Here is a 27,720-nt window from a genome sequence, read left to right on the forward strand (position 1 = left end):
TAAACAGTTAATCTAGAAAATACTAGAGATCTTGGCTAAAAACAGTTAATAAAAACAATGCAAACAATTTTTTTTTTCACTAAAATACGCAAATAGGAGAATCAACCAATCAGCTAATAAGATTCTTCAAAAGAAGAATCAACCAGCAACTGATAAGTAATCTTCTTTTATATTTGAGTCCTATGTAAGTAAAAAAAAGGGATAAAATTTAAAGCAAAATTAATTAAAGCATTATTTTATTATTTTTTGTAGAAATCTCAACAAATAAAATACCTTGAACTTTGAGTACGAAAGAAAAATATCCCAACCAAATGAAGCAACAGCGATATATATTACCCTTAAATGACTTGGAATGAGATAAAAATTGATAGCCTAAAATTATTAGTAATTATGTTTTAAAGTTTTTTATTAAATTTAGTTTGTTCAGACACGAACATAATGAAATATAATAATTTAAAATCACCTGTACTGGTGGCCAAACCATACAATCTACCTAAAGATAAATAAGGTAAAAAACAATAATATAGACATTATTTTAACAAATAAAATTCTAAATAACATAATTATTTTAGCATAAATTAACATAATTATTTTAGCATAAATAACATAACTATTTTGGCATAAATAACATAATTATTTTGGCATAAATAACATAATTATTTTGGCATAAATAACATTTGCGTGAAAAACATTTTTTTTAAATTAACTATTTTAACTACATATTGTACATTGTTTTAATTGTGTGAAAAACTTTTTAACATTTGGGGTCGATCATCCAACGTTGTTATACCCTTGAAAAAACAATTTAAAATGGTGGAAAGAACTGTATTGATAGTTAACGCTTCTAAATCAAAAGGTAGAGCTGTATAGAAATATACAAAAAGTTTAAAAGTGCACCTAACACACTGGAAACGCATCTCTGCATTTGGTAATAAAATACAAAAAGAATATGAATCTATATTCATATTGATGCTCAGTAGGGTGACCACAAGAAACTGAGTAAACTCATATGCATTGGTAGCAAAGGTAATAGATATGGATATACTTGGTGAAAATTTATGCTGCACATAACTCAAAATGTAAAATAGGACAACATTTTCTTCTTTGAAAATTACATCAATTGAAGAGACACATATCAAGATAACTAATGTCACCCTCATTTAGTTCTTATTGACAACGCTCTGATTGAATAATTGAGCATTAAAAAATAGGTTAACCTATAGCAATTTACTAAACAACTTCAGACAAACTTACTAAATAACTGCTACCACAAAGTTGCCTATCGAAAAAGAATCTAAAGTTTATTTAATTTGAATTTTATATAAAGATACATATAAAAATTAGTGTTCTTAAAAGTAATAATAACAATATCAAACTGATCATATGCAAGAAAGTATTTAACTACCCATATATTCCAAACTCGCCTAATGGATCTGCCTGAAATATTCCAGCAAGAACATAAAAGTGATCTTTAAGACCATTTTTCTAACTCCATAAAGCTTGACAAAGTATTTTTAGTTTGGCTTGTGAATGACTTATTACACTTCCAGCCATTGCTGCAACAGTTTTAACAAATGTTAACACCTCTTGAAATTGTTTATCATTGACATTTTTATATGAAGCTTTAAGTGTATGTCCATACCTTCTTGTTTAATATTAAGGTAATTATATATAGATAATATTCTTTTAAGAAACTTGCCTGTCTCTAGTCTATAGAAAAGACTAGAACAGCTTGCCTGTTCTAGACTTTTCTATGAGCCAGTTTTTCAAATTGATTTAAACAGATGTACTGGATCGTGAAGCATTATTAAATTTTGATTGGAGATATTAACTAGCCATTGGTTATCTAAATTTAAAGCAAAACAAAGCATATGCTACGATTTGTTGAAAGATAAGGCATAAAATTAAGGCAATAAAATTGTCTAATAAAAGACATAAAATTTTTCCACAAAGTTTAGCAACAGTCTGTGTGATTTCAACAATTAAGTTTTGTAAAAAAATGACAGAAAGCTTATAAATTGGCACCATATAGCACACTGATTTTCAAAATATTGGTTTAAACATATAACAAAGTTTGGTTTTCAGCAGACCTGCTTTCACTATAAACCTATTTAATGACATCTACAAAAATGTATACTTGGTTTCACATACATTTCATCAAACAGCATATTTTCAGAAATAGGCAGCATATTTTCAGAAATAGGTAATGTTTCAAATACGTTTTTTATACATCTTTTAGTTTTTGAGTACTTAGATGAGGGAGTGAAAGTGTATCACAAAAAATCAATAACAACATCTTGATAAAAGGTATAGTTCTAAATCTCTTCATACAACTTACATAGAGTAACACTTATCTCTAACAGGCACCATCTGAAGCTGCAGTTGTTCAATCAAAAAACTTGATTGAAAAACTTTCATCAGATTTTATTCCATGTGTAAATTTAATCTCTTGCAATAAATGTTTTAATTCCTTGCTGAAAAGCTGCTAGCCATCTTACACATAATTCTTAATCACTTGGAAACTTTTAAACTTTGACAAGTCCATTTGTGCTGTCATCATTTTCACAACAATTTCCTACTAAGGCATGTTTGAAATGAGCTTATAAATTTATTTGAAAAAAGAGAATATAAATTTACTAATTATCTTTTATTATAACCACAAAAATAGGTTTATTTAGTATTAAAATGATGTTTTTCATAAAACTATCTTTTATTATAATAATGTAAGGTTCTTTATGACCATATATTATACATTTTCGAGGGGATGTTAGGAGGTCGATTTTTACTGGAAAAAATGACTGAGCAGAATTTTCTCAAAACTCAAATCTTAACTTTTAACTTACAGCTCTTCAATGTAAAAGTGGAAGTTGACTTTTATTGTATATTTATTCAAAATAAAATCAGTATCAAAGATTTGAAGACAAAGGTGTAATATTTGTTGGAGAATCGTCACAGAATTATTCAAATTCATATATTTATGTTTTATATTTTATATCTTGATAAGCTACTTTTACTACTTCAACAATATTAAAAAAAGTTTTAAAATGAATATATAAATTAAAGATAACACATTATATAATCTAAATCAAGTGCCACTCTTTTAATCTAAGCTATAATAAAATACACATTTTTATTTGCGTATTGAAGGTGCTAAAGTCAACGCTCTCTTCGATTTCATGATGATTCAATGGCAAGCATCTCGGACTTTAAATAGATACATACATACACATATATACATGTATACACATATATACACATGATATAGATACATTTATACACATATATACACATGTATAAAATTTAATAAACAATAATGAGCTTAAACAACTTATATATAACAAAAAATAAAAAATTATTGATAACTTAAGTTAAATTTTCTGTTGTTATTAAACTTTGGTGTGTGTAAACACTAATTACATATTACCATATAAACACTCAGTGCATTTTCTTTAATTTCCACTTTAGTCTTTTCAACAGTATGTCCCTGTAGGATACTAATTGCTAAAAGTGAAAATAAACAATTTAAATGATTATTGAATTATTATTAAAAAATGCTTTTAAAAAAAAAAATTTACCTAAAACAAAGTACACTTTAAAAAAAAACAATTAAAAAAAAAGTATATTTAAAACAAAGTATACTTAAAAAGAAATATATTGTGAAAAATGGAGAGCAAATCAGTTGATCTGCTAACAACTTCTTCACAACAACTGCATGTATAGATCCTTTCATAATCAGCCTATCAAGAGCAATATACCAAAAATGAGAAATTGGAGCAGCAACGCCACCATAGATCATCATAAACCATGTGCGTCTAAAATAAAACCATATAGATGAATACAGATTTGAAATATAAACTTAGGACATTTATAAAAACTTTATAAAAACCTCATTTGTTAATAAATTTAAATATTTATCAGATTTACTGTCTAAAAGCAAACAAACAAATCCATTAACCAAAACTCAATACAAACTTTTCAAATTAATAGGAATATACTAAAACATTCAAAAAAAAATCAAATATTAATTTTACCTTCTGATCCTTTCCACATTATTAAAAAAAGTGATTTTAATTTTAAAGTCAGACAATAAAATTTTCTTTAAAAGTCTTCATGTACTTTTAATACAATTTTATGAACTGAGTTTGAATTCAACACTAGCAGGGTGGCCATACTTTTTTTGAGTTAAAAAATTAAAAGAATTTAGAACATTTTTGGAGATTTTGAAGGATTTTTTAGGAAATTTTATGGGGAAACTTGGAAAAACAATTAAAAAAATAAGAATTATTTAGGTGAATTTTTAATTTTTTTCTTCCAAAATTTAAATATACAAAAATTTTAATAAAAAATTTGAAAGTTTAAATTGAATGTTTGAAAGAAAACTTCAAGTTCAATAAACAAGTTTAAATTAGGAGATTTTAGGAGTATTTTTGAAATTCAAGTGTATTTTAGGAGAATTTAGGTCTTTTTAGGGAATTTTTTTAAATATTAGGATACTTTAGGATTTATTAGGAGGTGTGGCCACCCTGATTAGGGCTTTTAATATTTAAGTCAGCGCTAAAACTATATTATACCTACATTGGATTTTGTTTACTATATATTTTAGGCTATTATGTAACCTAATGAAATAATATATACGATATTGGGAATCCAAAACTAATGTAACACTTGTTTCGGAAAATTGAAAGGATTTTTTATAAAAACCTTTTGATTTCTATTTATCACCAAATTTAATTTATTTTTCAAAAAAATCTAGCTCAAATCAATATTGGAAAAAGATGGTGCTTAACTTTCTGATGAAAATATTGGTGCTTAACTTTCTGATGACCAAAAGATATTGGTGCTTAACTTTCTGATGACCAAAAGATATTGGTGCTTAACTTTCTGATGACCAAAAGATATTGGTGCTTAACTTTCTGATGAAAATATTGGTGCTTAACTTTCTGATGACCAAAAGATATTGGTGCTTAACTTTCTGATGACCAAAAGATATTTGTGCTTAACTTTCTGATGACCAAAAGATATTGGTGCTTAACTTTCTGATGACCAAAAGATATTGGTGCTTAACTTTCTGATGACCAAAAGATATTGGTGCTTAACTTTCTGATGACCAAAAGATATTGGTGCTTAACTTTCTGATGACCAAAAGATATTGGTGCTTAACTTTCTGATGACCAAAAGATATTGGTGCTTAACTTTCTGATGACCAAAAGATATTGGTGCTTAACTTTCTGATGACCAAAAGATATTGGTGCTTAACTTTCTGATGACCAAAAGATATTGGTGCTTAACTTTCTGATGACCAAAAGTATAAGAGTCAAGCAAACACCACTACTACCAAACTGAACAAAATTGTGAGATATTTGTACACTTTCATCAACAGTAATTAAGTTAATGTTATTTTACATATCAATGTAAAATTAAATTAAATTCATTACTGATGATGTAAGCACATGCATTGACATAACATTAAATGCACGTATTCATTGTATTAGAAAAATATCAATTAAATATCATTTAGGTTTTAAAATACAATTCACATTAAAAAATTGCAAAGTTTGATCAAGTGTTTCTTCAAAAATATTTAAAATGCACAAAACATTCACTTAAGATTTTTTCAAATATTTTTTTTTTTTAATTGCAAAATATTTAATAAGATGAATTTAATAGAAAAATTTACAAAAGCATTTTCCTTGTTCAATCATACAGTACTTACAATGTCAGCATCAGGGCAAAGGTGAAATTTTTGCATCAAATAAAATTAATGATTTTTATTGTCATTATTAAAACAGTGACAATAACAAGAAAAAATTTAATTTCAATAACAACTGAGGCAATAACAAAATTTTTTTTTAGAAAAATAAATTAAACAATGTTAAATTTATTACTACTACAATTTTTTAAAATAAATAATCTTGCAATTGAAATGAATGTTACTCTTCAAAAGAGGAGTAATTTGAATATTATGTTGCAGTATAATTACAAATTTGGTTACAGATGTATTTGCAGTTTTAATTTTTCTATAATTTGTGAGCAAGATTTTGCATAAATTAAGTTTTAGTTAAACTATGTAATCTACTTCGCATATACACTTGATGCTGTATTATGTATTTCACAACAGTTGCAGGTATACTTGGTCTTGCAGTTCTACAAATAGATTGGTTAATTTAGATTGGAATTTTTTTAAATAGCAAAGCAAAAATAAACTACTTTACTTTACAGCTATTATTTCGACTTCTAAAATATCGCTAAAATGTACCCAATATAATGTGTACATACATACATACATACATACATACATACATACATACATACATACATACATACATACATACATACATACATACATACATATATATATATATATATATATATATATATATAATGAAATCGCTTATGACACTGATATTGACATTTTAACCTGAATTTAATTTTCTTCAAATATGCAAAACTTTGTTATTATTAAAAATGACTGCATTCATTAAAACAATCATGCAGTCATCTTTAATAATGACAACATATAATTATTAAAATGGCTGTAAGCTAACTTTTTCAACAAAGAAGAAATTTTTTTCAAAATCAACACAGTCCTTCAACATCCTTTTTTACATTAAAAAACAAAAAATATATTTTACTTTACAATTATATTTTACAAACAATTAAAACAAATATTATAAAAATTGAAAATGATTAACAAAAATAAAATGGTTAAAAATAATTTGAAAAATGAAAATTATATCAAAAAATAAAAACTTCAGAGAACTAGTGCAAGGACATAGTGAAGTAAAACTAATTCAATATTAGATGTTTTTAGAAGCAACTATTTGATCATGTATAACCAATTTGACAAATTAAAGTCATAAACCCAACTAATATAGACAAGTCAATAAAAATGATTCTATAATTTTAAAGATACGTTTAAAAAAACACATAGAAAACTAACTTAAAATCGTAGTCTCTGTCTTTTTTTGAAAAATATTTTTCGATATTTTGTTGAACAAAATCAGCTGATCCACACAACAAAATTGACAAAAAAGTGTTTGTGTACAATAAATATTTAGGGCTAAAACTGAACTCATAAACTGAAACAAAATTTTGATGAATCGAAGTTCTATAAGGAAATCTTTTAAAACATTTCACAAGTGATATTGTTTTTGAGTAGAAAAACATTTCTCAAAACAATGTTATGATTCAGCTTTATTTTCCCCTAAAAAATTAAAAACTTTTAAAACATGAAAAAACAAAATGAAATAACTTATTATAAAAAATTTAGATATTTTATTATCACTAAATACAAACAAATTAAAAAGCAGTCTATTTGGTGATTCTTAATTCATAAATACAACTTTTATTAAGTAAAATACTAAAAACAACAGTGCAAAAAAAAAAAAAAAAAAAAGAATAATAACTGGTGATATAACAAATGCATAACATTATATTAAACTTTTAAAAATATCATAGCATATTTCCATAGTAGCTAATAACATAATTGATGATTACAACGAATTACATGGTCATTATTCATGATACACATTGGGGTATGCTTCCTTTAAGTTTTCTTTCCTTAAAATTGAAACAAGAATTATAAATACACTTGCTAATTCTTAGTTATATGTATGTATGCATGTATGCATGTATGAATGTATGAATGTATGTATGTTTGTATGTATGTATGTATGAAAAAAAAATTTTTTTTTAATTTTGATGGTCCTACCCTTTTAAGTTGTTCCTTTCAAGTAGAAAACACTCCCATAAAAATTTCAGCAAAAAATATTTATATTTAGGGGTAGCTCAAGTGCTCCAAAGTTTAGAAAGTTTTGAAAAATTTGACGATTATTTTTCATTTCTTGTTACATGACAGTAATCATTAAATGTTATAATTTTTGACAATCATTGATTAAACATAAACAAATTTAAAATTTTAAACATAAAGCAAACTTTGGCTTCTTTGCAAAAGTTTGCTTTTGGCTGTCTGGGTAGGCTCGACGATGTTCTTCAACAACTTTTAGCAGAAACTGGAGCTGGGATTCATTGCGAGTGATAAGTCCACTATACTCCTGGATTAGTGCAACTCCTCGTTCTACATGATCGTTAACCATTTTCAACAATTTTACCATCTCTGTTGTTTGTTTGAAACTGTCACGTTCATTCCATTAATCAGGATCAACATTTAGAAATCCATCTGGTAATTCCATCATTAAAAAGAATTTCATAGATTTGGCAGTTCCAAATTCTTGTTTTTTAATACATCCATTGGAACACTAAGCCTTTTGGTGTGATCTTGTTCCAAATCTTCGTTCTGCATGACACTCGCCATAAATCGTTTTGTGGTTCAACTGACCTGATCATCAAAGAATGTTAAAACCACAAGTTCAGGCGACAAATACCATAAATGATTGGATAGCTTGATTGATGTAGCGTTCACAATTGCTGGATGGATGGTTGAGTACTTCAGCAAAAATTTCATCAACATCAAATTGCTGTATAGAGCATTTGCAGCTAGTGGGGCCGTGGTCCATATTTTCAGGTAGACACGAACCGTAAATACACAAACATCACGTAATCCCAGTTGTTCTGTCAGTGTTAATTTGAACTGATGAATGAACATCCAGATTTTCAAACTGTAAATCACCTTCGACATCCAACGCGCATGATGCATGGCTCTGGGGCTCATAAACCAAATTCCTCTTTCAGGTACGGCACCAAGAAAGATAATGGCGAGTTCCAAAAACTCCTTGTAGTCATCTCTAGGTTGACTTTGTTGAAGATTCTTGTTACAAAATTCGATTGTGCTCTCTCAAATATCTTCCACTAGATCAGCTACATCACTTGCCATTCCAGTTTCATATCTGTCGGTGTTCATTAATCCCCATTTCTCTTGAAATCTCTTACAGAGAAGAACCTCTGGAGCAGATGTTGACCCCATGCATACTTGGAATACAACACCAATGATGAGTTCCATAATATGATGTCGGCATGCAAAGCACAGAAGCTCCTTGCCAAGCTTTTGCTCCAGAAGAACACATGCACCAGCAATTCTGCCTGTGTTGGAACTTGTCGTATCAAAAAATATTGCTCGGATGCTATTGGTTATATTCCAATCTTCAATTGCCCCAAAGACCGCAGAAGCTTAAGTCTCCCCTGTTCCAGATAACAGCTTGGCAACAGTTAAAAGTTGAGAAACACTTTTGCCAGAAACCAATACTGGCAGACAATCCACCTTTTCTTTGCCAGTCAAACAAGGAATGAGTTTGCCATCCCAATGTATAACCAAAGGAATTTGAACATGAAACTCTGTTTTTAACTGATCTCTGGGCTCTTGCTGATATCTGGGCTCGATGCTCCTGCCTTTGTCGATGTATTGAATCTCAATTTACGGCAAAATTTTCAATATTTTGACCCATACTTCTAGCTGTTTCAGCAATAACAAATGCAGGTGCCAGACCTGGCGTAACAACAGATTTTGTGCCCCTCTTTCTTTTTGCTGGAGTACAAAATGTGGTGCCTCCAACTGCTCCAGCGGCACTCTCATCTTCAGTTTCCACATTTGAACTATCTTCTTTGGATGATGAGCAACTTTCAGTTGCAGTCTGTATGTGCTGCATATCCTGATCCTCCATTTGATGATGCCTGAAATACAGTTTCTTTTTTCTTTTGGCTGTCCTTTTTTCTTTCATTCGCAAAGTTAGATCTAATCCAGCCATTGGTACTCGCCTTCCTTTCTCTCGCTGTGCAAACAAGAAGCCGTTGTCTTCTTGAATGTTAGTCATACTCAAAGCATTAGCATGAGCCAAATCAAATAAATCATCCAATCTGGAGATAAAAGAATCCTCTCTTGCTTGCTGAGTTGCAGATTTTCTTCCTTTATTTTTTTTTTAGCAAATGCCATTCTTCAAACAATTGTTCCAGTTTTGTATGGCAATTTCAATATTCACTCATTGGAATTCAAGCTTTCTGCCGAAATTTAGCAATCTCATTAACTGTAACAGACGATGATTGTCAAGTAGTTTCTTTCAGGTCTATGTGGTGATACAAAAACAAACTAAGAGCCATACGCAAAGATGGAAGCTTACTTCCTGTGAGTTCAGCCACAGAATCTCCAAGTAGATACACCAGTGTTTTAGATCTAGTTGCTACTGACATTTTTCTATATTCTAAAATAAAAAGAAATTCACATTATTCAAACTTAGCTTATATTGCAGAATGTATTAATTTGTTTTAAAAAAGAATTTCATTTAAATTACCCTGTGCATTATCATTTAATAAATTACTATTTAAGCTGATTTAACCAACCAATAAATGGGAAGGAATAAACAGGCGAGAAGGGCCAACAAGAGAAAACAAGCAACAAAGTGCATAAAGGACCACGCAGGGTCATAAAGAGAAAAGGGTTACACATACCCGGTAAAAGTAAATGCCTTCTACAGTATGCCTCGTTCCCGAAATGGAGCTAGGGAGAATTGAGCTACCTCTAAACTTTGTCCAAATGAGCCCATATTTGGTAGTAATTATTTGTATATATAAAGGAATAGAATGGGAGGGTAGGACAATCAAAATTTGAAACTTAAAAAATAAGCTCCACCCTAATGTATGTGTGTGTATGTATGTATGTATGTATGTATGTATGTATGTATGTATGTATGTATGTATGTATGTATGTATGTATGTATGTATGTATGTATGTATGTATGTATGTATGTATGTATGTATGTATGTATGCATTTTATAATATATGAGAAAAAGATAAATAATTGCTTTAAGATTGATTGATTTTATTGATAATAATCAATAGTAATATAGTTTATCTTTTTAAATAACAAAAAAAATAATATATATTTTATTTTTTTTATTATTTAAAAAGATAAACTATATTTTAAATATATTTATATTATAAAAGCTGTATTTAATTTAAACTAAAATGTAAAATAAAAATACTAAAGGTTTTGGCTTTAAAAAAGGCTCTCGTAAAACAAAACAATTATAGGAGGTTGTTAAAAAACAAAACAGTTTTATAAAAGTGGTCTATAATTTTAAAAGAAGGGATCCCATAACAAAATTCCATAATACATATCATCAAATGTCAACATATAAAAAATGTTAGCACACATTAAAAGTCAATAATTTCACCTTGTGCTTGGAATATGATAAGAAGATGTTCCAACATAAAGTACACACATTTATATATAACAACCTCATGTGACTGGGGATTAAATAGAAATTAATGGTCTAAATTAAACTGAAAAAGTTAGTAAAAAAAGTATATAATGCAAAAATAAAAAAATATGTAACAGACAAACTATAATTAAAAAGCTATATAAAAAAAAGAGTCTACCTGAATTGGAGGCCAGACACAACAATCAGTCTAAAAAATGTTATTAAAAATAAATTTATAAGCAAAAATAAGTAAAAAGAAAAAGAAAATAATTCAGTTACCAAAATAAAAAAATACCAAATAAACAGTTAAAGCCTTTTCCTTAATTTCTTCTTGAGTCTCTTTCATTGTTTGATTCTCAAGGTATCCCATCACTAATAAAACATTTTAAAACTCTGTATGAATTCAAATTAATATAAACAAATGTTGAAACAATATGAAAAAAAGAAACTACAAATTCGTTTCTAATAGAGTCAATATTGTTATTATTGTAATTAATATATTGTTATTATAGCACTATTCAGGTTATTGTAAATAGTATTTCGAGTACTTGTATCATCATTGTAAATGATATATTGACTCAATAGTGATATATCAATACATCATTTATTATTGAGTATTATATTAATGTAAATGATATTTTGAGTATTATATTATTGCAAATGATATATTGAGTTTTATAATGCTACTTGTTTATTAACTAAAAAATTAATTGGCAATTTGCCTTTTTTTGCTTGATCACCTCATTCAATCAACTTTGAAAAAAAAAAATTTTATTTCAATTTTATTTTTTATTTTATCTTCTTCATTCTATTCTCTTTTTCATTTTTGTCTTATTTAATTTTACCCTTTTTTTTAAGTTTAGTGCTTCGAGAAAACCTTACAGCTTTATGAGATAAAACTGAGGACGAACATTTATTTTTATCTTTATTTTATTTAATTCACCTCCTCAACTCCAAGAGGGCCACTAATGTTGTGGAGGCTAGTTTATTGTGGTAAAAATCCTCTCCTAACTCTTCAACTACAAAATACAAACCTTGACATACACAAACGTTATGCAGAGAAACAAGTTAAGGATGGTACTACCAGGGATGTGGTGGGAGCTGAACTAGGAACTTTTTGCATATGAAGCGAGCTATACCACCACACCACTCTTGCATAATTTAATCAGAAAGTTCATGCTTTCTTTATTACCAATGAAGCTTTTCTGACTAGAGCTAGATATTAAAACTTAAACCTCTTGGTTCTGAGCCAGAACTCTAATCTATATAACTAGGTATGCGTAAATCCGGATTTTACAAAGCCGTTTTTTCGGCCAAATTCTGTGACACGCTTTTTCAAGCTAGTTGAAAAGTTGCATGGTATGAACTTGTTTTGCTCTGTTATTTTTTAGAAATATGTATCATCATAGATATTTGTTTAATACTAGAATTATGGAGCTTTAATTTTACATGGATTTCTTTGAGTTAAAATTTTATTTATTATGAATTTATAGTTGTTAAATCGAAGGAATGCTGGTTCATTTTTCTTATATGTTCTCTCAACTTTAAAAACCTTTTTTCTTACTACCTGCCAAATTTCATTGAAAAAAAAGCATACTCAGACACTTTAAAACTCTACTCCAATTAGGTAAAATTTTGTTGTTGTTTGGACATGAAGTATATATCGAAGAAATGCTGGTTCATTTTTCTAATATATTCTCTCACCTTTAATAACCTTTTTTCCTACTACCTGCCAAATTTCATTGAAAAAAAAGCATACCCCGACACTTTATAACTCTACTCCAATTAGGTAAAATTTTGTTGTTGTTTGGACATGAAGTATATATCGAAGAAATGCTAATTCATTTTTCTAATATATTCTCTCACCTTTAATAACCTTTTTTTTTACTTTCCTGCCAAATTTTATTGAAAAAAAAAACCTACTCAGACACTTTATAACTCTACTCCAATTAGGTAAAATTTTGTAGTTGTTTGGACATCAAGTATATATCAAAGGAATGCCGGTTTATTTTTCTAATATATTCTCTCACCTTTAATGACCTTTTTTCTGACAATCTGCCAAATTTCATTGAAAAAAAAGCATACTCAAACATCTTAACATTATACTCTAATTAGATAACTTTTTAAACTTCAATAATGTAATACACTTGCAGTGAGGAGGATTTTAATGTCATTATATTTACCATTATTTAAATATATTATATTTTATTTATAAAAATTAAACTTTTTTCTGCTATCATTGAGCTAAAAACAAAGTTTGTGTTTTATAGTGAATGCACAAAGTATTTAACTGCTAATTTTGAATTGTCGGGAATAGGCATTGACTCTAATACAGAGTGTAATAAAGTTTGTAGAAATGGACATATTTTTTTATTATTTACAAAAAATAGTGATTCGTTTCTCAAAACATCTCAACAAGTCACTAGACATTTTAAGATAGAAGCATATAAAAATCAGGTTAGAAGTCTCATAAATAAATCATTGAATTGGTCTAGAAATTATGGCAGGGCTGAGGATAGTTAGCGTTTTTATGAATTTTGCAATAAACCTTTTTTAAGCCATATATCAAGTTTGCCTAATATTGTATTATCATCAGGCTTCTCAGATGTTTCATATACCAATATGAATGTTTTATCTCCTTTAAATAGCTGAACATCAACATCTGCAGGTTATAGCAAATGAGACGTAACTAAACATATATTTAGAGAGAAATTAGGCCCTATAAAACAAAAAAAGCTAACTCTTACAAATAATGTTGGAACAAGTTGGCACTTTTAAAAACTGAATTAAACAGCATGCCAAACCAATTACGTGTTCTAAGACAAAATGTTAAACAAAAAGAAAAAATAATTAAAGCTTTAAAGGTAGAAATACCAGATCTGAAAAAACACACACAAAAAAATAAAATTATAGTGAGCAGATTTGTCACTTTAAAGCTGAAAAAAAAGCTTTGAAACTAAATGAAAGCATAACTAAGCATAATGCTGCTGTTTTTTACAAGTAACAGGGTAATTGCTAGTTTGGAGAATGCTTTGCTCCAGATTAAGGAGGAAAGAAATGTAATTATGCCAGAAGATGAAAAAACAAATTTATTACAAATAAGAATAATAATTTATAATATGCTGTTGTGTAATATAACCAATAAGTAACATTCCATATCTTATGAAAAAATAGGGTATTATATGGGTGTTTTTTTTTTTAATATTCCTCATCAAAGTTCTATTAAGCAAAGAGCTTGTGAACTTGGCATTATTTCAGATTTGCAAGCAGCAGAGTGGGCTATGCATAATAATAATCCTACTCTTGGGTTTGATGCATAATAATAATCCTACTTTAGGTTTGATGCTACAACACAAGAAAGTGTCCACATTAATAGCATTAACTTAACATCTTAAGATTAATGTCTTGTGTTTGCTCTAGATCAGTTACAAGGAGGAACAGTATTTGATTATGAAAGTCATATATGCACTTCAATTGATTATATAGTATTTGTTTATTCAGATTTTTACCAAAGTAGCTTTGATGAATGTCATAACTTGATTATTGAAAGTATATCTAACACAATGTCAGACAGAGTTGCAGTCAACCATCTTACTATAAGCAAAGTTTGTGCAACCTGGGGCAAGAGTTTGAATGAGCTGAACTGCCATTTGCATCCTCTTGACACAATTGCAGTTTCATGTCGCTTGAGTGTGCAGTTTCATGTCGCTTGAATGTTCTCTTGAGTGTGAGAGTTGTTAGTTATTTGGAAATGATTGAATGGCAGTTAAAATTGTTTTAGCCATGAACAAAATGAGGTTTATAGATGTCAAAGGTGATCCAAAAGGATTTGTAAATTTTTCAAATGAAAATGATCTACTACGAAGTATTATTCCTAGATATCATGGAAATCGGCTTCATATTTTCATAATTGTTTCATTTTTATCAAGCATTACAGTGAGTTTAAACATTTCCTCACTGTTGGAACAGTATAATGTAAAATTTTGCAATTCTAAGAGAGGCATTTTGTAATAAAACTGCAATAAAAGAAATGTGAGAGCTTGCATTGTTTGGAAAACTCCCTACTGAGCCTTGAATGGAAAAGTTTTGTGTTTTGGGTGAGGATGCAACTTTTAATCATGTTTCTGGTAGTCAGTTAATGAAACAAAGTTTTGCTAATAATTACAAATAGTAAATCTAATCCAACTGTTCAGTTTTGCAGAAGAACAGATTCTTTTGGGAATACTCTTGCCCCTAACATTTTAAAATCAATATATGCTCCATTGCTAACCACTAACACTCATATAAGCTTCATTGATAACCAGCTTAAAAAAATGACTTTTGTTTGTCTTGATGCTGTGTTGTCTTGAAGCGAAAATATAAAAGGTATTTCTCACTTTCTATTACACTAAAGACACTCTAGACACTAAAGGAGGTAAGAGGCGCAAAAGGGAGGAACTTGGTAGATATATCTTAATGATGCTGTAAATTTGTTTTTTTAAATGGTTTTTTTACTAAATGAACACTATTTTTTATAATTTTTATTAAACTTATTTTATATTAAAAATTTTAAAAATTAAATTTACCAGCTTCATCCACGTCATCACTGCCATCTTGCACTCAGAGTGAAAACCAAGACCTCCTTGGTAAGTTTTTTACTGTGTTTTAATTTTTGTTTTTCATTTTAATTTTTCTAACACTCATTTAATATTTTTGTTTTAAATATAGACTTGTCTATGAGTGATTTTTTGGTTTGGCGCCAAAGCCACCCTGGGCCTAAATCAAAAAGGGCCTTCCGCATATGGAACTGATGATGGAAGAGGGATGGCAGAGGAATCAGGAATGTAGTTATTAACAACTATAAATATACTTATTAATAAGTTTATATAGATTCACTTAGCTAAATCTATATACACTTCTTGATAGGTGTATGTATAGTGTGTATGTATATATTTATTAAGTTGATACTTGTATATAATCTTTTTGTATATTAATTTTTGTATATAGTTGAGTTTGATTTTTTTATGAAAAATTTGTGTTTTATATAAATACTATTTATTATTACAAAAAAATAATATTTAAGTTTTAACCCACCCTACCCAAGGTGTGAGAGGTGTAGAGCTTCCGAATAATACCCTCTTGTACCCTTTTCACACATTTATCCCTAAAACCTTTCTTTCTTTTGATACTAAAATGCATGCATTTTTATATGAAGATACTAAGTAAAAGTCTTGATATTGGATCAGAGGGTGCGCCCAAAGCCAAAAGGACTTCTAGCCTATCAACCTAAAGTATCCAAATCATATTTGATGGTACCTTGTTGGAATATATTAAAAAATACAAATAAAAGTTATAAATTTCAATTAAATAATATTTTCTTTTAAAAAATCTACATTTTTCAATATAATAAAGAGTTTTGCAGACGCACCTCTAGCGCCCTTTGTACACTCTTTCTATATATATATTGCCCTTTGTTAGACCTATCTTTTGATACTAAATTGTATGTATTTCGATAAAAATTGACCAAGTTATGACGTTTTAAGTTAAAAAACCTCAAATTTGATCACAGTTTCTTCAAGAAGTCCATATATCAAAAATTCGGCACTCAAAATGCCATAACTTTTTGTAGAATTGTTCAATTTTAATAATTTTTTCATTTTTAAAATACTGAATTAAAAACCTTTCCAATGATATATAACAATCTAGTGTTTGATTAATTTAAAAATTTCATGTCACGTACCTAATATAACTATCTAACAACTATATAACAGGTGAAAATTTTAAAATCCAATTTTTTTTTTACTTATACTATTAAATAAAAAGAAATGTAAATAAATATATTATCCAAATATAATGGAACAAAAAATAGTAAAAATCTATTTTTGCAGTTAAAAAGACTTAAAACCTAACGTATAATAAATGTTTATAGTCAAATAAATTGTATTTTCTAAAAGTTCTTGGGTTCAACAATCAATCATGTTAATGTTATTATTATCTGGTCTTCCATAAACTACAGCTAAGTTACAATTAAAAAAATTATAAATAAAATACAATATATAAAATACAAAAAAAAAAAAAAAAATTAAAAATGATCCATTTGAAAACTTACTCAAAAAGAAGTATCCAATAATAAATGGAGCAAATACTAACTGATCTGCTAATAACTTTTTTCCAACAATAGCATGTATAGAGCCTTTAATAATAAGCTTGTCAAGACCAATATACCAAAAATGGTTGATAGGAGCAGCAAAAATGGCATACAACAACATGCAACCTGTTCTCCTATAAATAGTTTTACTATATATACATATTTTATACCTAATTGAATAGAAAAACATTTTATCAATGCAACAATGATACATACATATATGTATACAAATATATATATATATACACACATATATATATACATATGTATATATATATATATACATATACATATATATATATATATATATATATATATATATATAATATATATATATATATATATATATATACATATATATACACACATATATATATCCATATGTATATATATATACATATACATATATATATATATATATATATATATATAGAGAGTGAGAGAGAGAGAGAGAGAGAGAGAGAGAGAGAGAGAGAGAGAGAGATAGATATGTATATATATATGTATACATATAGAGAGATAGATATGTATATATATATGTATACATATATATATATATGGCCCTGCTTCAAAATTTGGTCCGGACCTGATGCCGACCTACATCAGTTTTAGGTCAATTTTTCGCCAACCTTTTTTTTTCTACATCCGAGGGATATATATATAATAAAAATTTTAAATTTTGGAGTAAACAAACCTGACATTTTTTGGTGAGGTTACTTTTTGGTTTGGTGAAGAACTGAGCGAAAATTGAGTTTAATTGGATAATGTTTATTTTAATTGGATAATGTTTATTTTGATTTAGTTTAATTGGATAATCTGCAGTGACAGATTTAAAGTTAGGCATACCATTTAAGAGCAAAATTGAAGTTTTTCTATTGTTAACATACAAATAAAAGACAAATCAAGGGACAACCTAAGATATATTTTTTACTTAATTCTGGTTTGAAGTAGCTTTTTGGTATAACGGGAGTAGGATAGCTAAGTTCAAAAACCTATTTGGGGTTTTATGCTATTTGGGGAGGGCCAATGGAAGAGGGGATGCAGACACCTATTTTACACAACTTAAAATTTTTTTATTCATTTAGACCCTATGTTTTTGATAAAATGGTTTCCCAATGTTTTCAATGAAATTGTGTCCTCGGAATTAGGGTAGGGTTAATTAATGCCAAACTTGAAGTGTTTGAGGTCGGCAAAAAATCATCGACCTTGTTTCTATGTTTTATGGTCAAACCTTTGTTTCACATTTTTTCTGCCGACCTGATGCCAATCTCACACAGATTATTGCCAACCTTTTTTTTCCTAATTACAAGGGATGTATGTGTGTGTATATATATATCAGAGCTTGGAATAGCAGACGATCAACAATCATCTACTTTTGAAAAAAATGAAATTTTGACCTCCCAAAATCAATTCTGGACAAACAATTTAATTGGCAAGAATTTTAATTGGCAAGTCGAACTTTATATTAAAAATTCCAAAAACAAACGTTAAAAACATTAAAAAGTTAGTTAGTTTTGGTGCAGATGGTGCATCTGTAAATAGGGAAGGCAAATCAGGTGTTAAAATGTTGCTCACGGCTGAAGTTCATGGATCGCGTTTAGTTGGTGTGTTGCACATTGTCTCAAGTTATCATTAAAAGATAAATTAGGAAAGACTGAACCATTTAATGATGTTGATTGCATTATTTTAAGAATGCATTACATTTACAAAAAATCGCCTAAAATATTAAGGCAGCTTGGTGAATTTGTATCTATTTTAGAAGATGATGAATAAAACATTGATGGTTACCGACCTAAGAATGCCTCTGGTATTATTTTGCTTGATTTATTTATGTTACATTTTTAATTATGCGGGATGGATCCGCTAATATTCTTAAATTTGTTGACTATAAAGTAAAACATAGATAGCAAAAGTTTCATTTTTAGGTACACGATGGATTGCACATAAAGTTCGGGCTTTAGAGATGATATTACGCAAATACAGTGTTTATTTAACACATCTGGAAAATATGACAGAAGATCGCGCTTTTACAAATGCTGAACGAGCTAAGTTTAAAGGATACCACGTGAAATGGGTTCTTGCAAGAATACCACTTTACAAAGCATTGTTTATCGAAATTTTAGCACCGGCAAAAATGTTGTCAAAATCTTTTCAAAGTGATGAGATTGATGTATTAGCTTCATCAAGGTTTATTCAACAAGCTAAAAACCAATTAAATTGTATTCAAAAGACAAAATTTATCAATTTGCCAACAGTAAAATGTTTCCTTGCCAAAGTGATTGAAAAAGCTGGAATTTTGTAAATGCTAAACATTTAGTATTAAATTCAAAGTTTATTCTTATTGAGTAAGTAACAAATTCTATCATAGAACTTTTAGAAACCTGTGATAATATCCCTGATATGTATAGTACAAAAATTTTAAATACAGAAGGCTGGCTTCAGAGTATTGAAAATGATGCATTCTTGGATAAAAGAATAGAAAAAATTTATGACTTTTACAAAACGCCATTGCAGCATGTTAGTTTCACCGGAAGTGTAAATGATATTTTGGATGCTTGGCATAGCTTAGTAAATTACAATGTAAAGTTCTTAATACCATATAATACTGGTTACTGCAAGATATGGCAACAAACATTCTCCAGCGCCATAAAAAATGTATTAGTTCTGGTTCTACTTCTTGTCGAACTATTATTTACTTTGCCTGTATCTAATGCAAAAGTTGAACGCCTTTTTTCAATAATGAATAGAGTGAAAGCGGACACACACACAACTCTCTGAAAGAGAAACGTTTGCAAAATTTAATTCAAGTAAGCTTGCAAGAAAAAGACAAATGAGATCAAAGTATCATTCAAAAAAACCCAAATGAGATCAAAGTTGGATTCTGATGAATCAAATAATAAATAGTTCAAAACCTTTCTATTTTGTATTTCGATTGTTTTTTAAATAAATATTCTTTCAATAAAGTTTTAATCAACAAATTTTTTCTTAAAGGTTCCTAACATTTCTTGTATCATTTTTGTAAAAAAAATCATTTCTTTTCGGTAACCGAAACCATAATAGTTCGATCACTAATATTTGAATAGCTTTTTCATGGAGTATGAACGCAAGAGAAAAGAAACATTTTTGCAATTCAACTTTGAATGAATGATACTTTGATCTCATTTGGGTTTTTTTGTCAATATTAAATAATGCTTTTACTAAACAATTGTTTACAATGTTGCAAACAGTCGTTTAGTTTAATCTATAGTTTTAACTAAATAAATGTAAAAAATATATTTATTATAAATAAAATAAAGATACTTATATTATAAATATAACAAAAATATTTTGTAATATAAATATAAAAAAATATTCATTAATGGACGAGATGTTCATAATAAAAATATTTTAGTTAATGACATAATGCGCTATAAAATATCTTAAGGTGATTAGAAAATAAAGTTTTTTAACATTTTGAATAAATGACTTTGCATAATCGAATGACAAATCAAAAGTCGACTTGATCAACTTAACTTCTTATTTGTTAATTTTTAGGATAAGTTGGGATAAGCCGGACAACTTATCGCAAATTTTTTTTTTTAAAGGCTCATTAATATGCCTTTATAACAAAACACTTAAAAAAAACTTATTCAAAAGGCTTGTTCGTATTTACAATGTGACACTTTAAAACAAGGCCCGGTATAAGCTTTTATTTTGATTTTTTTATTGTTTTGGAATTTTAAACTAAGTGGGAATTCTGCGGTATAAGCAGTGTTAATAAGCACAAACATAAAAAGTGACGCAAAAATTGCTAAACATAAAAACTTGATACAAACTAACAAATAATTTGATCATTTGGAAAATTTTTTGATCGTCTACTTTTCAATTCTTATCATTTCAGCCGATCCTTAGACAACCTCTAAATTTCAGACAACCTTTAAATAATTATTTTGAGCGCTGATATAAATATATATATATATATATATATATATATATATATATATATATATATATATATATATATATATATATATATATATATATCTATATATATATCTATATACATACATATATATATATATATATATATATATATATATATATATATATATATCTATATATATATCTATATACATACATATATATATATATATATATATATATATATATATATATATATATATATATATATATATATATATATATATATATATATATATATATATATATATATATATATATATATATATATATATATATATATATATATATATATATATATATATATATGTTTGAGGTCCAGAAAAAATTGCCGACCTCTTTTTTATGTCTTATGGTTAGACCTTTGTGTCAAAAATATTATGCCAACCTGATGCCGTCCTTTATCAATTTAATATCAGCAATAACTTGCTGACCACATTTTTTATAATTCCGAGGGCTGTATATACTGTACATAAACATGTTAAGTCAAAAATTTTAACATTAAACTAAAAAATGTAAAATAAATTCAAATTTCAACAAAAAAGCTGATGTTATATCAACTATTAAATGAGCGTACAGTATATAAAAATCTAATATACGTACAATATAAAAAATTAAATTTATTAAATCAAAACTAGAAGAAATAACTCTTAGAACCAATCACATGGTATATCAAATTCTGACAATCTGATCAGAATTTAATATTTCAATCTGATCAGAATTTAATATATCTTTGGTTCCATAACATATTTCTGTTGCTTTCTACAACTTGCATGTTCTGCAATGTATCTTTTTCATCAGTTCCCGAAATTTCAACAAAGTTTTACTCCAGGTTCAACAGAGTTAATAAGAAATCAAATTTTTTGATGCAAGAAAACTTTTGTTTTTTTGCCATTCTGTAACTGGTTCCCTGAAAATCTACTGTTTATATTTATAAGGTGAAAAATGCTTGGGAGTCTTTACCAATAAATCAGTCAGATCATTCACAGCCATTTCAGAAAGCATTGGAAATATAGGTTTACAAAACCCCGACTTTTTTCTTATCAAAATTATTATATTTGTTGTCACAACTTTTTAATTCTTTTGTACTAACTTTAACTTTTTTGTACTAATTTTAATTCTTATGTACTAACTTTTACCCTCTGTCCTCTAAGTAATTATTAAAGAGAGACAGCAAAGAGAGAGCAATGAACTACTTAAGTTAAAGAGGGTGTGCCAACTACTCAGTGAGCTACTAAATGTGCCAAAAGCTTTTAGAACGGCATTAGCAATAGTTGCATTAATAGCTTTATACTCTAATAACGCATTAATAAGATTTAAACAATTTGCATAAGCTGTGAAGATATAGATGCACTTAGCCACCATGGAGTATAAAATATAACAAACTGAACAATCATTTATAGCTTAGTAAGTTGTTGTCTTTCAAAAACTTAAAGTACCAAGCTGATTTTCTTGTTCAACAGTACAAGTTTTATAAAATATAACAGTTTTGACATCAATCGTGCATTGTGCAAAGCGCCTGGTCTATTACATCTTAGATACAACTATGTTTGTTGAATGAGTTCTTTGAATTAGCTCTGTTGAAATTTTGACTCATTGCTTCTTAACAATGATTGGTAATTTTTTTTTAATCAAAGACTGTGAAATTTCATGAAAACCTTTTGGAAATCTTTTTAATCTAAATTATAGTTAAATACACCTTAGCTCCTTAATTCTCCATTAAAAGATAATCTATTATTAAATCATTTCAATTACTTTGGGCGGTTTCAAAACATTATGTGGTATAAACAGATGTGCCAATTTTTAAGATTCTTTTGTGAGAACGCTGTTTAGTTTCATTAGTAAGCAAACGGGGTTGATATTTGACCGTGGCCAGGGCCGGGTTTGATTAAAAATAGCTGGGGCAGGGGCTGAGTTTATGAACAGGGCTGCATAATGCAGGCTTTAGCCTTCCTCTTTTATGCTATTTCTCTAATCATGGTCATCGCTAAAATAAGCTATCATCTCTATTATGATAAACCAAAACTCATTCTTGTTTAGCTTCTTATTCAACAAGTTGCATCCTTTTACTGTATCTGTCCTTTATGCTATAAAATCTTTTATTAATCCTGTTTTTTTTCCTTGCACTTCAGAAAAACCTTATAACTCTTACCCATCTTCATGTTTTTCTTTTTTATACAACCTACAACTTTTTAAGCTTTCAGTTAATGGTTTCCTAGCTTTTTAACCTAACCACTATTTTAAAGTAACTCATAACTTAATGGTGGGTTGTTTGCAACCTTGTTGGAAGTAAATTAGAGTTTAAAAATATATAAATATATGCCTGCATTTAATAAATAGTAAATGTATTTATAAAATTATATTATATAAAGTATTATAAATTTTTTTCTAGCCCTGGCTTTTAAACCATGTTTAATCTTATAATATAGATAGGGCCAGGTTTGCAAGAAGTCTCATTTTTAGCCAAGGTCAGGCCGGTGCCTCTGTTACGTTTCATAAATAAATCCAAGTTCACTTATATCATGATCAAGACAAACGTCATTAAATTATTGTTTCCATAAAAAGGAACAAAAAGTGTGGAGACAAGTTGTGTTTATATAAAAAGAATGATAAAAAAAATTTGTTTGGGCAGAATTTTTGTTAAGTAAAATAAAATAATAAATGTATACCAATAAAAACAAATTTTGTTGTTTTACTTGAAGCTCGCTGTCTCCACAGTAGCAATTCTCTCAAAATCTTTAAAATATGCGCTGCAATCTACAGACATTATAATTTATTCAAGCGCATTTAATTCCAAAGAGTTTTAGTAAATGACATAGAATTTCAATAAGAAATCTTAAAAAAATTTTTTGTTAGCAAGTTATAGATTTTTTTTTCCATTATAGATTATTAAAGAATTTGTTTAGTTACTTATCATTATATAAAAGTTTTTTTTTTTTAATCTACTATAGAACTTTTTTAGTTATTTTAAATTATTATTTTTTTGTTATTTTTACAAAGTAAAAATATTTTAGACATTTTAAGCTTGTTTATTGCTATAAATTAATTTTGTGTTATATTTATTGCTATTAAAGTAATATTATCTGTATTAAGGTTCTGTTAAAAAAATTATTTTGCATTTTTTAACCTTATAAAAGTTTAATTAACAGTACTTAGGGATTGTTCATAAAGTACATACACTTGGGTGGGGAGAGGGGGTCTGCAAAGAGGTTATATGAGGTAGAGGGCAGGGGGTCAATTATAAAAGTATGGAGACACTAATGTAAAAAAAATATCATAAAATGTTGGGTGGGTAGGTTAAGAGCATAGATAGTTTTAGGGAGGTGGAGGGTACTCAAAAAAACTATAGCAAAATGTGGAACAATGGAGGAGGGGGGGGGGCAAGGGTCAAATTTTAGGCGTACGTACATTATGGACAATCCGTTATTTGCTAAACTTTTCATCGGGTTACATATACTCTCAAAATATTTATTTAATCAAGTGAGATATATTTAATAAAATTTATTCTATAAAACATGCATTGCTCATTTTATTTTATTTTTTAAGTTAAATAATTACTGTTAAAGATTGCAAAAAAAGTGTAGTATTATCGAGTCAATTTTATTTATCAAAATCGTTTAACAAAAAACCTTTCATTGTCAATTTTGCTAGTTTTTTGATAAGAGAAATGTAAAATACCTGCGAAATAGGACATATAAATTAGGAAATATTAAATACAATATGTTTATTAACACACGCTTCAACACAATAACAATTTTAATAGTCATCTGTCTTGAATTATTGCCATAAACGTTATTTATTGTATAATTAATGAAAAACTGTGTGTAAATTGGTACAGTGTCAACTTTATAAAAAGGCATAAAAAACATTCTTCACAGTTTTAATTTGGCGGTTATAAAATATTAATTAGTAAATTTATAACCAAAACTTATAATGAAATATTGCGAAGTTATTGGTTGTTCTAGTAATGAAAAATCAAGTTATCATATATCCTTCTTTATACTACCTTTGGATCCAATTGCTGCAGATTTATGGAAAAAGGCCATTGGATTAAATAACATCTCTAAGAATACTAGAATATGCTCCATACATTTTGATGCTTCTTGCTTTGACAAGTTTAAAGAAGAAATAGTTAAATCAACTTCTAGAAGAAGACTTATTTTTCCAAAATCAGTTCCTTCCATATTTCTTGGTGGAAATAATTTGGCTAAGGTTAGTTGCTTTTTTAGTTCTATTGACTCAAATCGTATTTTCTAGCTACATTAGTTTAAATAGTAATATTTTAAAAGGGTCTCTTTTTATATATATACGCATAAGTTGTTTTTTTGTCACGTTGGTTTGACAAGGTTCTAACTGTTTTTTTATATTAGGAGAATAGCAAACAAAACTTTTTTCTTTTTTTTTAAATTCCAACCAACTCACATACCTCAGCACCATCAAACGCTCCCATGGCAACTTCAAATAAATCTCCTGATTTTTTTATCCAAACTTCGTTATCATTAAATAATAGAGATTTATGTGCATGATAAATGAAAGATTTGTAATCATTAACAATGGTAACATACTGCTCAGCAAAGCTAAGAGATAAGAAGCTTCTTGTTTATAGAAGGAGCTTTAATCACCCACCATGCAAGCTCTAATCACCCTCCAAACATTTTAAAACAGCTTCCGACCTCTATTGAACAAAGATAGTCATCAAATTCCTCCAGCAAAATAACTTTTTAAAACTCTGCTCTTATTTACAAAGAAGCCCTTATAAAGTCTGGACATTATACAAGAAACAACATCCAATATCATCCTAATTTAAACTTACTAATCGTGATACTAATAGATGCAAATGAAACATCATATGGTTTAATACCCCTTTCAGTAAGAATGTTGTCATCAAATAAGGAAACCTTTTCTTGAATTTAATTGACTTACATTTTCCAGCACACCACAAGCTGCACAAAATTTTTAACAAAAATACTGTGAAAATAAGTTACAGCTGCATGCCAAATATCAGTACTATTATCAAGTCTCACAACCAACACATTTTGCGCAAGAAAAATACCAATAATATTAGAAAATGCATAGGTAGAACTACGTGTCCTTTAGAAAATCAATGCCAAACTAAAAATATTGTTTATAAGGCTACTCTAACACCACTTAACATCAATCATGCTAAGAAATCATAATAAGTGTTTCATTCCTTTAATTGCACAACAAATGTGTTTCATTCCTTTTAATGCGCAATAAATGTATGTTTCATTCCTTTAAATGCGCAACAAATGTTTGTTTCACTCTTTTGACTGCGCAACAAAACTGAAAGATGTATATATAATAAAAATAAGAAAATAATAAAACAGGGACAGAAAACTGTTATAAAACCCCTAGTTCAATTGTTTACATAAGCAGAAGGAGTTAGTAAACCTTTCTATTCTTAACAAAAAAATTACCAAAAAAAATTCTTTTGTTTTTTCATCAACAATTACTTCTCTAAAATCATTACATCTACTACTACCCACTCCTACTAAATTGTTTTAAATTTTTTTTTTTTACTAGGTTGTTTTGAATTATCATATTTAAATACAAAAAAAAATAGTGGATGCAAAATAGTGAACGCATAATTAATAAAAAAAAGAAGTGAATGTAAAAAATATGTAGTTACACAAAGTAAAAATAGATATACAAAGTAAAATAGCGAATGTAAATATTAATTATTATTTTAAAAAGTTTAGTTTTTTTTTATTGTTTGTACATTTTGTCAGCAATGGTTTCACAAGAAACGTATGATTAGGTATCAGAATGTAGAGACAGTTTCAGTAGAAAAAGGTATGTATAGAAGCAGAAAACTTAGAGTCTTTTAAAGAACAAAAATGCCCTAAATTGTGAATGTTAGGAAACTCAGAAATAAAGATGCTAAAACCATGAAGTCATAATCATCATAGTTTCAGTGTCTTTTTTTCCTTGTGATGAGATATCTATAATGAAATATAATGAGATGCAACTACTTTAATGGGTTAAAGCTAAGCAATTATGTCACAATGTTTCTATGATACCAACAAGACCATCATAAAATAACAAAGTTACAATAAAAAAAAATAGCTTACTCACTTTTACATAAAATTAAAAAATTCTTTTTTAAATTATAATAAATAGCAACAAACAATTAAAACAGTAAAAAAAAACATACTTGAAATTATAAGGAGCATTTTTGTTATGTAAATATTTTTCAAGTTGTTGTTGAATACAATCTCCAGTGCAACAAAGAGATATATAGATAGCAGTATTGGTATAAAATAAATATTTTGAATGAAATAAATTTTTATAAGCTTGAACTGCACTTTGTTGTATTGAAAGATATCTTTTTGAAAAATAAAAAAACTGCTTTATATTTGTGATATGAACTTTTTTGGAGATAAATAAGTACATTTTGTGATGCCCATCTGTAATAATAAGAGATTTTTACTCACATGCTAAAAAATAATCATCATTATCAC

The 27,720-nt window shown here is 27.8% G+C and overlaps 1 protein-coding gene across 4 annotated transcripts; it reads right to left on the reverse strand.

The window, feature by feature from the left end:
* LOC101237567 (mpv17-like protein 2) lies at positions 1-27,720 on the reverse strand. 4 transcript variants are annotated; one of them, XM_065801313.1, is made up of 8 exons: positions 11,125-11,210; positions 7,508-7,560; positions 6,941-7,204; positions 3,640-3,812; positions 3,425-3,501; positions 464-493; positions 274-372; positions 1-180 (listed from the first exon to the last, which is right to left on the reverse strand). In XM_065801313.1, the coding sequence occupies exons 3-8, from the start codon at positions 7,165-7,167 to the stop codon at positions 139-141; spliced, it is 648 nt and encodes a 215-aa protein (XP_065657385.1). In that variant the 5' UTR covers positions 7,168-7,204; positions 7,508-7,560; positions 11,125-11,210; the 3' UTR covers positions 1-138. The 4 variants fall into 4 exon arrangements, with proteins under 4 accessions (XP_065657385.1, XP_065657386.1, XP_065657384.1 ...); XM_065801312.1 differs by lacking the exons at positions 1-180; positions 274-372; positions 464-493; positions 3,425-3,501; positions 3,640-3,812 and adding exons at positions 11,330-11,359; positions 11,447-11,523; positions 17,240-17,412; positions 27,414-27,720 and having other exon boundaries at positions 6,976-7,204; positions 11,125-11,223; XM_065801314.1 differs by lacking the exons at positions 6,941-7,204; positions 7,508-7,560; positions 11,125-11,210 and adding an exon at positions 5,917-6,057.

This window comes from Hydra vulgaris, chromosome 07, assembly GCF_038396675.1.
Source record: "Hydra vulgaris chromosome 07, alternate assembly HydraT2T_AEP".
NCBI lineage: Eukaryota > Metazoa > Cnidaria > Hydrozoa > Anthoathecata > Hydridae > Hydra > Hydra vulgaris.

Coding starts and splice junctions, on each gene's coding strand:
- LOC101237567 (XM_065801312.1), bottom strand. CDS start 27,652: ATGTACTTATTTATCTCCAAAAAAGTTCATATCACAAATATAAAGCAG. Junction 17,413..27,413: donor AATGCTCCTTATAATTTCAA/GTATGTTTTTTT, acceptor AACTATTTATAG/GAGAACAGGTTGCATGTTGT. Junction 11,360..11,446: donor AGGCTTTAACTGTTTATTTG/GTATTTTTTTAT, acceptor AACATTTTTTAG/ACTGATTGTTGTGTCTGGCC.